The sequence below is a fragment of the Mytilus californianus genome, unplaced genomic scaffold, assembly GCF_021869535.1.
Source record: "Mytilus californianus isolate M0D057914Y unplaced genomic scaffold, xbMytCali1.0.p SCAF_7, whole genome shotgun sequence".
Lineage (NCBI taxonomy): Eukaryota > Metazoa > Mollusca > Bivalvia > Mytilida > Mytilidae > Mytilus > Mytilus californianus.
Window position 1 is genome coordinate 50905307 of NW_026262723.1, and position 13661 is coordinate 50918967.

Genomic DNA, 13661 nt, shown 5'->3' on the forward strand with positions numbered 1-13661 from the left:
ATTGTCACCCTGTTCCGATGCCAAATCTTCACAGAGTCAAGGAAAAAGACTTACTCACTTTATTTTAAATCTTACTGCTCCTTTTGTACACAATTGAATATACCTTTAGTACCTTTGAGTGAAGTTAACCTTGCAAGATATATAGCCTTTTTATCTGATCGTTTATGTTTCAAGTTTATACAAAATTATCTTACAGTCATAAGCCTTCTTCACAAAGAAGCAAATTTACCTTCCCCTATAAATTCTCATTACATAAAAGGAGTGCTTGAGGGGCTAAACGACTGTTATGGGGATGCTGACACCCTAAATTACCAATCACTCCAGTTATTTTGAGGGGTATTTATTTTCAACTCAGTTGCCCCGTATGGAATTTACTGAGCCTGTAATATCGTATTAGGTCACTAGCACACTGTATTCTGCAAATTTATCTTACCGACTATCTTAATATGGGGAATTTGGATGAAGTTGTAAAATAATGATAAATATTTTTCATCAGTTGTTATACTGTGATAAATATGAGTCATTAAAGCATTATTTGGTGTCTGGTAGAATCATTCAGTGAGCAAGTCTTCAATATTATGATTACTTGCATTGATGTATACAAAAAGCCAAGAATAGCAATTCAATATCAAAGAACTACTACTAACTGTTTTTAAATTTAACCATGCCTACTGACCATGTATTTAAGAGAAAACACGCCCACTGACCTAATATTAAATGTACTAGGTTTCCACGTATTCACTTTTAACCAATGATATTCCTAGAAGTTTATAGGAGGTCAGATAATGGCTCCTTCTTTTCACGAGCGACATGTTGCAGTGGACATTTTTTGCCTGATTTTTATAATTTCATAGATTTATATCAGCAATGTCTCAAACAAGTTTGAAAATAAGTGCAGATGAACTATTTTTAAAAGGGGTATGCCCCTTGGAAACATTTTATTGTATGGAAAATTACATCGTTAGCGCTCTCATGTGTACAATTCTTACCAGATTTTTATGAAACTCATATCGTAGGTTTATATCAGCAATGTCTCAGATGAGTTCGAAAATCAGTGCTGATTAATCATTTATTAAAGAGTTATGCCCCATGGAAATATTAATTATATAGAAAATTGCATTGTTAGCACTCTCATGTGTACAATTCTTGCCAGATTTTTATGAAATTCATATCAAAGGTTTATATCAGCAATGTCTCAGACAATTTTGAAAAAAGTGCTGATCAAACATTTTTAACAAGTTATGCCTTGGAAATATGAAGTATATCAGAAATTGCATTGCATTTGATCTAAAGCCTTCATTTCTCTAAGATATTTATAAAAAGTTTTAAAGTGCCCTTGGACAAATAAAAATTTGCAACATGGGGTCATTGGAACTCTCGCTGTTCTTTAATTGTTCTTGTGCAGTTGTGATAATGAAATCCCTTTACTATCCAAGGTTACTTATACATTTGGAATAGGATCTGAGTTACAGGAAACCAGTCCAGTACCCAGGAATGAGGAAGTAGTACATATTTAAGACAAAATAGTTCCTTCACAGGGGTGTAACTTTCAAAATACATAATATTTTGGTAATTTTGATATCAAATGAAAGCTGAAAGACTGGTGATCATTGTAGAACACTTAATGATTAATAATTTTGAAAAATAGAAAAAAATCATGAAATTTAAAAAGGAGGGTACATTTTGCCTGTTTCTCAGATCTAAAGTACCTGTTTTGGTACTTCCTAAGTTCTGGGAATCAGTACACTCTTATATGCAATTAAAGATATAATGATTTTTTCAGTAAAATACATGCTAGGGTAATGCTTTGGCATGAAATGACTGTCACTTTATTTAAAGCGAGACAAAAGAGCTATGATTGCTTGAATTTGAAGAATTTGGCATAGAAAGCAATGGGGTCAAGAATTAGTGTTGTTCCTCCTAAATAAATCTACCATCTTTTAAATGGGATATTGTACCGGGATGGAAATTATGTTCAGATGCTTTAATTTGTAGTGTAATCAAAGGGTATTCATAAACTTCTGTTAAATTTAGGTTATTCTGAAATGTATATGGTGGATGATTGTTGGAGTAAATGTCCAAATTTTACTTTTGATTTTAACCAGAAAATCATGAAGCAGGCTACTAGTATTAAGTAATTGAAATTTGGCTGTAAAATATAGGAAATAAAAAATCTGCCCTTCAGTTATGATTTATGGTTATGTATTGAACTAAAAGGGGAAATAACCCCCCCCCCCCCCCCAGTTCCATTTATCAAAATAAATTTCAACAATTATCCATACATGATTGATATATTTCAGATAGCGGAAATGTTACTACAACAAGGTGCCGATCCAGATATAGGAGACCAGTACAATAATACCCCGTTACACAGAGCAGCATCTAAAGGACATGTCAAATTAGTTAAACTGTTATTGCAATACAATGTTGATGTTAATTATAGAGATTCACAGAATAGTACACCATTGTAAGTAATACTGTAAATAAAAAAAGATGAAGTACATTACATTTAAAATGAATCCGTTAGTATATCTAAGAAATACACTAGTAAAAATTAATCGTTAGTATATTTTTTTTTTAGCTTTTTATATTTTAGTAAAAATATTAAATACAGGTTCCTTTACCTGGCCTTTTTTACATTAGTAAATGACATTTATTTATTTTAACAGTAGTAAGTATGTGTTAGTAAAAGAGAGGCGAAAGATACCAGAGGGACATTCAAACTCATATAAGTCAAAAATAAACTGACAACGCCATGGCTAAAAAAAAAGAAGACCAACAGTCAAACAATAGTACACAAACACAACATAGAAAACTAAAGACTGAGCAACACAAACCCCACCAAAAACTGGGGGTGATCTCAAGTGCTCTGGAAGGGTAGGCAGATCCTGCTCTACATGTGGCACCCATCGTGTTGCACATGTTAGTACAAACCCGGTAATAAGTCTAAATCGGTAGGTCACATTCTGGGAAAAGGGGACGGAATTGTAGTTACGACATTTGGAACCTATCCACTATCATCTGTGAAACGGATATTCCAGAACGGTCAACCAACTCATAATGGTGTCCGTAAAATTTACGAAGGGATGATTTCAACTTCACCACTTGTAATATTCAGGAAACATAAACTTTATAAAACATCTAAGAAATACATACATGATGTAGTTAGATGCTTACAGTTAGGTTGTCCAACATATATGCTAATATAACAAACATACAGATTTCCAAAATTATAAAGTTTATGTAGTTTTAGTTGTAAAATATAAAGTTATTTTCTCACTTTGCAAAGTTGAAAAAGCAAGACTTAGGCATGGTGTTTCTGGCAGCAGAGTTGGCGGGGTCCAAACAAGTTGCTTTTTTAAAAAAAAAAGACAATACGTGAACCTTAGAACTTTTTTATGCTATTTATTAATTCAACTAAATTAAAAACTGTATCTTAGTGCTTTCATGGCCATGTGTGTGGAGGATATTATTTTCTTTTTAAATTATTGTAAATCATGACAATATGAGAGTGGTGTTAATTATAAAGTGAGATGAAAACAAAAAGGGAATGTGTCTATGGGACACACATGATGCCCCTGTTTGCATATCATATAATGTTTTAAAGGGACATAACTGAAGAACGGTAAAAGTGACACTACCCAAATTTGAAGTTGATCTGACTTTTGTGGTAATAGGTATTGTGTATAAGTTTCATAATATATGGTTGAGGCAAACTTAAGTAAGAGAACGGAAACTTTTATGTTTGTAAAGGGGCATAACTCTAGAACAGTAAACGTTACACAACCAAAATTCTAACTTGATCTGTGTTTTGTGGTAATAAGCATTATGTATAAGTCTCATATCATTTGGTTGAGAAAAACTAAAGTTAGAAAACGGAAATGAAAAATTCAGCAATTTTCATTTGAAAAGGGGCATAACTCTAGAACGGTTAAAGTGACGCCACCAATTTCGAACTTGATCTGCATTTTGTGGTAATAAGCATTGTGTATAAGTTTCATAACATTTATTTGAGGCAAACTTAAGTTAGAGAACGGAAACCAACTCAGTTAGGGGTAAAACGTAATGCTCCCACCGCTACGTAGGGGGCATAAAAAGAAATGGATTCCCAAACGTATATACTTTATTAAAGAATGATAATGATTCAAAACATGGACACATGTACTTTCTTTGAAAAATTCATAAAATAAATCTAGATATAATTAATGAGGCATTGCGAACTGGTCAGATAGTAGAAGACATTAAATGTTCCTTACCGTCCAATTATCAATAAGTGTAACTCTCCCACGAGACGCATTGAGAGATTTCTTGATCTAATTATAAAACTATTATTGATGAGGCTTAACTTTTACATTCGAGAAACAAAAGATTTCATTAATAAAATTGAGTCACACGAGGTCAAAAATGCATATAAACGCATGCCAACAAGAATACCTTGCGAGGTAGTAGTTGGGAGACTTTTGAAAAGGGACCCATGCTTAAACAATTTTAAGCAAAAAATCCTGAAACACTGATAAAATTCTGAATTATAGGCAACAAACATTTATTTAGTTAGCAAAAACGGTTTAAAGTTTTGAGATTTATTACGTATGTTGGTTGAAGGAACCGCATTTCATAATAATTTTAAATTGTAAAACACAATTTCATAAATTCAGATATATTTATCAAAAGAATGTTGGTGTCAGTTTATTATGTATTTTCAATCTTAATTCTTATATTGATATATAATTGCTTAAACAAATACCCAAACGTAAGATCAAATACACTCTTTTTCTAACTTTCCATGTTTACAGAATCCATTGTATGCTTATTCAGTGTGAAAATCTAGAGGTAATTGTTTTGTGTATTTGTATTTTGTTCTTTTGCATAACATATTTTTTAAAGACCTCATGAAAGATTAACATGCAATTGTTAAATCTATTTCCTTATTTAAAAAAGTATATAATATATTTTTTTATTATTAAAAATATGATTATTTCCCGGAAATATTAACAAACAGTCTTTATTTTATTTGTTTTATTTTCAGTTTTTGAAACGGACATTTTTGTTTATCTGATTTGTCAAAATGACATGTGCATTAAATTTATTGTTACAAATCAACAAATCCCAAAGCCTACTAGAACTCATTATGTAGAAACCACAACACCATTAATATCTGGCACTGATGTTCGATACCATAGGTCGTTAAATCTTGTCCATTTAACTTTCACTTGTTTATCAAACGTTGCAACTGTCAACTTTGCTCAAGTAAACACTTACGATGCATAAATATAGCTTTAACACACATGCTTGAAAGTGATCTATAGATACATTTAGTTTATTATCATATATCAGATAAGAGAATATGCGATTTGTGACAATTTCTTTATTGCAACGTTTTAAATATCTCAGATACCCCCGTATGGAGGTGCTCTAAATTGCAGGAGGCTAATACAGATGAGATGAATAAGTGTTCCGAATGAAGAATAATTTAGCTTCAGAATATTCCTCCATAGACTATATTTCTAACTAATAAATATGCGTGAACCCTCGGGGGTTCACGCAACAAAAAAGTGAAATGAAGTGATTATTATTTAGATCCTATCCAGTCAATGTCATGTAATTTATTTATGATATGTTATACTTTGATATTTCAGTTACAATATGAGGGGTTAAAATTACTTGTCAAGAAAACATTTTTTTATCAAAAATTACATAAGAAATGCATGGTGTATGAATCTGTTATGAAAATAGGTTCAACTACAAATGTACAATCATGAACAAAGGAAGATAACTCCACCTTTTTTTTTTAATTTGCCTAGCAAAATACAATTCAATGTTTTATTTAAAAATTAAAAGAATTCCAATGGAAATGCATTCACAATATTATATATACTGAAAGTAGGCTTAAAAAAATGAGATCGTCAAATGGAAAATGTCATATTTGCCAAACGGTAAATAATACTGAAAATTTGCAACATTTATTTTTCGATTTCAGTACAACCAAAATAATCATTAGTAAAATCAAAGATATTTTCATATTATGGAATGTTCAATTAAATTATGAAAATCTAGAACAGTTTATGCTTTTGGGAGATAACAGTGGTCAATCAAACCAAAACTTACTTGTAAATCTCTTTCTTATTTTGACAAAATGGTCCTTGTGGAAAATAAGAAACAAAATTAAATATGATGGGACAAAAATGTCATCTACAGATATTTTGAATATTTGATCAATAAGACTTATGTACAAATTTTGATTTCTTACTATTAATACCCTGTTAGAAAAAAGTGTCAACTCTTTATCTTCCACATCTTCACTAGCCAAAGGTTATGATCCTGTTCCATCCTTTCCACCTTTGGCGGATTAAGATAGAATTTCGATGTACGAGGTAATGATTTTCATTGGTCGCAGTTGTAACTGGCTGCATCCAATCAAAAAGCGCCTTCATGATGATCATGTGAAAATGTAGAAAATGTAAATAAACAATTGCCACATGCTGATTGTGCAACAAGTCTTTACCCCAAACATAGGACAATATGTAATGACAATTTTAAAGTTCTTAATTAACTAAGTGAAGTTCTTGGGTATGTTTCTTGCGCAAATGTTGGAATGTCAACATATATTTTTCGGTTCCTGCTTCACGATATTTGTAAACACTAGACACCATTTTTACACCTCCAACCTGAATAGAGTTCAAGTGCTGCCATTGGTCAAGAATGATGTAGTCGGAATGGGCATGACTTTCGTCTATGTTAGATGGCGCAGCATTGTAATCACAAATGTTGGCTAAATCTTCCAAGGGTGGAGAGGAGGGGACTGGATCGTAGCCCTTGGCTAACGAAGATGTATCTTCCCTTTCTGTCCCTACCTGCAACACAGTGTGAGGGCGGTCTCACTTATTAGCAACAAGAAGCGAAAAGAAGAAAAATTAAGTGACAAGAAAATATATCTACTATTAAAACAGTAAGTTTATGGAAAAAAGTTAGTAAAAGAGAGGCCAAAGATACCAAAGGGATAATTAAACTCATAAGTGGAACAAACTGAAAATACCATGGCAAGAAAAAAAAAAAAAATGATCAAAAGACAAATAACCGTTTATTTATCTGTTTAAAAAAAAATTTTGTTATCTCCCTTTAGAAAAATTCAGAGATAAAAGAAGTCTTTTCAACAATATGAAAAAAATTCCAAGCATTCATAGGAAGGTTGTGTGGTTAATATCACCCCAGTTATCTACCGCCCCTGACAATACTCCTCGTGGTCATAACTGGCAAATACTGATCGATTGAAATTTCAATGGTTCTTTTGACATATTTAAGTATCAATTCTAACAAAATTTGATTGATGTGGGGAAGTTATTATACCCCATGCAACGAGTTGCGGAGGTTATAATGTTTTTGACCCGTCCGTCCGTCAGTCTGTCAGTCCTGTTTCTTGTCATCGCAACTCCTCTCAAACCACACAACAGAATTTCACGAAACCTTTTTAGATAATAAGGACATACTATGTAGTTGTGCATATCGACAGGAAATTACGATTCAATTCTTTTTCTAGGAGTTACGCCCCTTTGAACTTATTTACTTTAATGTACTACTGCAACAGTTTGTCATCGCAACTGCTCTCAAACCACACAACAGAATTTCATGAAACCGTTTCAGATAATAAGGACATACTACGTAGATGTGCATATCGACAGGAAATTACGATTCAATTTTTTTTCTAGGAGTTACGCCCCTTTGACCTTATTTGCCCAATATACTACTGCAACCTTTTGTCATCGCAACTCCTCTCAAACCACACAACAGAATTTCATGGAACCTTTTCAGATAACAAGGACATACTACGTAGATGTGCATATCGACAGGAAATTGCGATTCAATTTTTTTTCCAGGAGTTTTGCCCCTTTGAACTTATTTGCCTAATATACTACTGCAACCTTTTGTCATCGCAACTCCTCTCAAACCACACAAATTTCATGAAACTGTGTAGATAATAAGGACATACTATGTAGATGTGCATATTGACAGGAAATTATGATTCAATTTTTTTTTCTGATACAATTTTTTTTCTTACACTTATTTTATTTCTCCAATGACAATGTGGGGACATGGGGTATGTGAGCGCGCTCACTAAGGTTCTTTCATTTTTAATGAAAAGGCCTCAGGCAAACAGGTGTCAAAAGTTTAATTACTTTAACAACTGCTTCCTAATAAATGTTGAAAATGGATATGAGTCCAAATCTAACAGTGCTTTTCATTTGGGATGTATAAATACGCAGCCTCTGTTGTAATTACTTAACCTTTATCAACTTTGAAATTTTAGAATTATACCAGTTCAAATTGAACAGTGCTATTCATTTGGGATGTATAAATACACAGCCTCTGTTGTAATTACTTAACCTTTATCAACTTTGAAATTTTAATTATACCAGTTCAAATCTAACAGTGCTATTCATTGAGGATACATTTCTGTGCAGTCTTTGTTATAAACACTTAACTTGCATCAACTATAGAATTTTAGAATTATACAAGCATGGTTCAGTTTTTAAGTTGTATTACTTTCAAGTAATGTCAGATTAAATTGATAAGATTCATTTTACATTATACTGATGAAGGATATCTGTTTTCTGAAACATTTATTGATTCTTGTATTTACTGTTTCCTTTTTATTCCCCTGCAACTGAAAGTTGGGGGGCATATTGTTTTACCCTGTCCGTCCCATTATGGGTATATAGTTATTCCAGTTAACTTCACCTACAGTTTTAATGCTAGGAAGTTTTCACTTTGCTGGCTGTTTGTACAGATATTGAAGGTGTGCATGTGGTCAGGGTTTTGATTTTTATTGATATTTGATCTTTCGGAGATAGTTGAACTTTGTCATTTTTGAGTATATACTTGCATTAGAGGTGCATAGCGATTCAGCATAACTCCTCTTACAGTTTGAATGCTAGAAAGTTTTCACTTTGCTGGCTGTTTGTACATATATTGAAGGTGTGCTTGTGGTCAGGGTTTTGATTTTTATTGATATTTGCTCTTTTGGGAGATAGTTGAACTTTGTCATTTTTGGAGTACATACTTGCATAAGAGGTGCATAGCGTTTCCGGATAACTCCTCCTGCAGTGAACCATAGATCTATGTGCTCCCATGCTCAACTTTGTGTATTTTAAAATAACAGTTTGCATCTGCGGGGGCATCATTTGTGTCTCCTGGACACAATAATATTTCAAAGAAAGTTTTACATTGACTTTGTTATAATACAGTTACTTCAGAGTGGAGTGCGGGCATCACTTTGTCTAGTTTAATATTGGTGTTGTTTTGTACACTGTTTTAGACAGATGTCATGATATCTGCAGACCTATATTTTAAGCCTATCAGGGTTTCCCCTGGGTCAATTTTTTTTTTTGCCACCTCTTTCGCCAAAACAATATTTTTTTTTCACCACTTGTAATTTTTCTTGCCAACTAATATAAACATATTTTGTTTAAAATTTTCCTTCTTGCTAACCAAAAAATTCAGTTTGCAGCATTGTTGTCTCATCTATTATAATTCTATACGTCTATTTAATCTACTTTGTACCGGTAATAAAGAAACTCAATATTAACAAACATTTCAGATATACCTTTTTAAAAGATACTGTAAAATTGCAATATAAATCATGAAATCATATTTGAATTCTGGGAACACGGGATTCATCTTCCATAAGTTTATTGAATACTTCCTTCTAGTTGAAGGTTAAAGATGTGTAAGTCAGAGATTTTTCTTACTTTTGCACATTTTTGTCAAGCCTGCGAAAAATAGACTAGCGATCCTAGATTCCGTCCGTCTGCGTCGTCAACATTTAGGTTCAGTCTGAGTCAACTCTAAACCCAAGACTATTCAAGCAAGTTTCAGAAAGCGGAAAATACTCCAAGAAGCAAACTGCTAGAATACAAAGATAAAAATAAAAATAAAAGGACTTCATGTGATCTTACTTACCATCCATCAGTTTTGGTGTCATCCGTGAGCACTGGAAAACAGTTGAAAAGAATTCCAAACTATCCAACATTTTTCTGGACCCCCAATGATAGCTTTTAGGCAACCCAATAGTCTGCAGAACCTGCTGGTGTGGGCTGAAATGTCTGATCTGAGAAGTAATTCTGGAGAATGTCTTTCAGGTGATGAAAAGTACTGCAAATGCTGCCTACAGATGCATCACTCATCAACAATTCACATTAAGGCCACCGAAAATAACTACATGTATAGGATATTTTGCAATGTAACATGCAAATGTATGAATGTTATTTACATTCTAGAATATTCCGTTTGTGGCCTCCAATATGTTGGTGAGTAAAAGCAGCCTTTCCGCAAACGCCTCAATGGCCATAGAAGTCATATCTTTAAGAAGCCACTCCTCCCAGTTAGTCAGCATTTCAGACAGTCGGATCATAAACTTTATGACTTTAACCTCATGAAAGTCCCAGTGATTGAACGGAACATTCACTGGGGTGGTGCCCAGCGACAGGTTCGGGAAAGCTTCTGAAGTAAATCAATAGTCCAAAATTTACCTTTTATTACTGAGCTATTTTACATAAACAACTAGTATTGTGAAGGCTATTTGTTCAGCTGAAATATTTGTCAATATGATTTTATAACATCATCTTCGTATGTTACCATCTTATATAAGTACCGTTGCGCAAATCTTTCAAGTCTTTTATATATAAGCCGGAAAAAGTGTACAAAACAACACCAATATTAAGAAGATGAAACTACAAATTTAAGTATCTATAAAAATTTCTGATAACAGATATCCTTCATCAGTATGATTATGATTATGATGTTGTAGAATGAATCATATCAATTTATTCTGATTTTTCTAAAACAATCTTTATCATTATACAATTAAAAAAGGACTGAATTTGTCAATTATTAATAAGAGCATTATACAATTAAAAAGGGACTGAATTTGTCAATTATTAATAAGGGCATTTATGTCCTCAAAAGACTTATTTTTATTCAGAAAACTCATAATGATATATAGATAAGACAGAAACTTTGGAATGGCAAAAATGTTCAGCAAATTAAGACCTATATATATAGGTCAACATGACTGAAATCATCAATTAAACCCTTATTGGAGTTATTACCCTTAAAAGCCTTTGTTTTCTTTTTTTCCATTTTTTTTTGGCAGGAACTATATGATAGAAAATTCTAACAGCAAAAATGTTCAGAAAGGTAAAACCTACAGAAAAGTCTCATTAACCAAAAGTGCAGTTGATCCCTTTTAGGAGTTATTGCCCTTGATAGATGATTTTTACCTTTTTTTTTAGGTTTTTGCAGAAACTATCATAGACTGGCAAAAATGTTCAGAAAAGTAAGACGTTCAAATTAGACATAACCGAAATCGTCAATTGATCCCTGATAGGAGTAATTGCCCTTGAAAGATGATTTTTTGCAGACACTTTGATAGAGAAAATCTTTAAAAGGCAGTAATGTTCAGCAAAGTAAGACCTACAAATGGTCAAATAACCCCAAAATTGTTAACTAACCCTTTATATTAAAGACGTATTGCCCTAAAAAGATGATTTTTAACTGAGTTCTCGAAGGATAAATCCAGTTATTAATTTGGTGAAGTACAGTGGGCGGCAACAACCAGCAGTTTCTGTGCAATAACTTATGAACTGTTCAACCAATGTTTTTCAAATTTTAATATGTTGATTCTAATGACGAAATGGAGGTCAAGTTCAATATTGACAATTCCTACTTCTACTGTTCAAGAGTTATGGTCCTTCATCTATTGGAAAATGGCACTTTATGTCGTATTCGTGCAATTACTTATGAACCACTAGACCAATGCTTTTAAAATTTTAATACGTTGTTACTGATGAAAAATGGAGGTCAAGTTAGATATTGATGAATTTCACTTTTGCCCTCTAGGAGTTATGGTTCTTGATAGATTGAAAAATGGCTCTTTATGTCATTTCTGTGCAATTACTTTTGAACCGTTCAACCTATGCTCTTAAAATTTTAATAAGCTGTTACTGATGACAAAATGGTGGTCAAGTTTGATTTTGACGAGTTTCATATTGTTGTTCAGGAGTTATGGTCCTTTATAGATTGGAAAATATGCATAGAATGGACCAGATAAAAAAAACCTGAAAGCAGTTTGACAGCTTATTCCTTGTTACCAAATTTTTTATTTTTTTGTGCATAAACTATGATAGATAAAGTGCAAGATCTACACAAAAAATTCCATATGAGGGATTCAGGCTCTTAGGAGCCTCTTGTTAATTATTGTATTTCTTTTTAGATGTAAAATAAATGTGAAATTTTGTTATCAGTGAGTGTGTAGAATTTTGATTTAAAAGTTCAATGCATTAATTTTAATGGCCTCAATAAATATTTTCTTGTTTAATAGGTCATAGCAATGCATATTTATCTCTTTTGAACAGACACTGGGCATGTGAAGAAGAGAGGGGTGAAGTGGCTCAACTATTGGTAGATCAGGGTGCTGATATTGCTGCTCTTAATAAGGTATCTTAACAGAAGTTATTTTGTCTGTGTGAAAACTGTTATGTTCTTGTCTACTCATACAATGTAAAATATTTATAAAATAAAACCGAACACAATTTGGGATATCAGTTTGCCTGGACAGTACAGTAAAGCATTTTTTAATTTATTTCACATATACCTATGTTCATGTATTTAAACTGCACGTACTTAGCTGCTACCTCAACATAACATTAACAATACACAATCTTCAAAAGATATAATATCTGCAATTCAAGTATGTAAAATCTTAAATTCTCAATTACATTCACTTTCATCAGTATTACCTGAGATTACTATAACATATCTGTTATAGTAATCTCAAGTATTGCAAGTATGAATACATCAAAGACAAATTTATCAACTCTTATAAACTATATAAGGATGATTGGGTGTTTCAGAAATAACCAGACTTGACTGTCCAAATGGCAAGTGAATAAGAAAACCTTGATTTACTGTTACAGTTTCTGCCCGATTTAGCTTGTGAATTACTCAAAATACTGCAGGGTTTTCATAAGGGTGTGTACTTGCGTCTTGCTTTTAAATATTTCTACCGGAAATTGACTTCTGTTTTCATTTTATGAAGACACATGCTTGTCTGTCTATTTATATTTATGTTATATCAGGTCATTTGACTATCAACATTCTTCAGAGGTCATCTTGATGGTTAATTAGAAGGCAACTAGTCTATAATACACACGAAATGCCGATACATTATAATGAGTTCATACATTACTACTTTTATTTTGGACGTTGCAATTTGGTAAAACATTTTAGTATGTAAAATTTTAGAATTTGAGCCAAATTAGTGAACATGAATTTGACAGCTAATACTTTAATGTTAGATTAATCAAAATTTCGTTTTTACAGGAAGAGAAGACACCATTGGACTTTGTATCAGCTAGTTTTCGAAGATCACTGGAAAACAAAACTATTCTTCGATAGAACAGAAAACTTTATTTTTGTTGTTGAATTATCACTAAATTAATTGTTAAAGCATGAATTTGATTTTCATTAAAAAACATTTTAAATTGTTGTGAAAAAAGTGAACCTTTCGCATCTCAAAATAGCCAATAGTGCTGAAAGTGGCATTAAACACCAATTAATCTCACCACTTGCGTCCCTTGTCATCCTTCAACTTTTACAAAAATCTTCTC

At 32.4% G+C, this 13661-nt stretch overlaps 1 protein-coding gene across 2 annotated transcripts in view; it reads left to right on the plus strand.

The window, feature by feature from the left end:
* LOC127709736 (26S proteasome non-ATPase regulatory subunit 10-like) overlaps positions 1-13539 on the plus strand; it is a 55632-nt gene extending 42093 nt beyond the window's left edge. The window contains exons 4-7 of one of the 2 annotated variants that reach the window (XR_007985718.1): positions 2301-2467; positions 11286-11329; positions 12408-12489; positions 13375-13397. Coding sequence is in view for 1 of the 2 variants with exons in the window: in XM_052215409.1 (XP_052071369.1) it covers positions 2301-2467; positions 12408-12489; positions 13375-13449 (324 nt within the window). In the remaining variant the exon portion in view is untranslated. Of the gene's footprint in view, positions 1-2300; positions 2468-11285; positions 11330-12407; positions 12490-13374 lie in introns of both variants that reach the window. The other variant, XM_052215409.1, reaches the window with a different exon arrangement.
* The last annotated feature ends 122 nt before the right edge of the window (positions 13540-13661 follow it).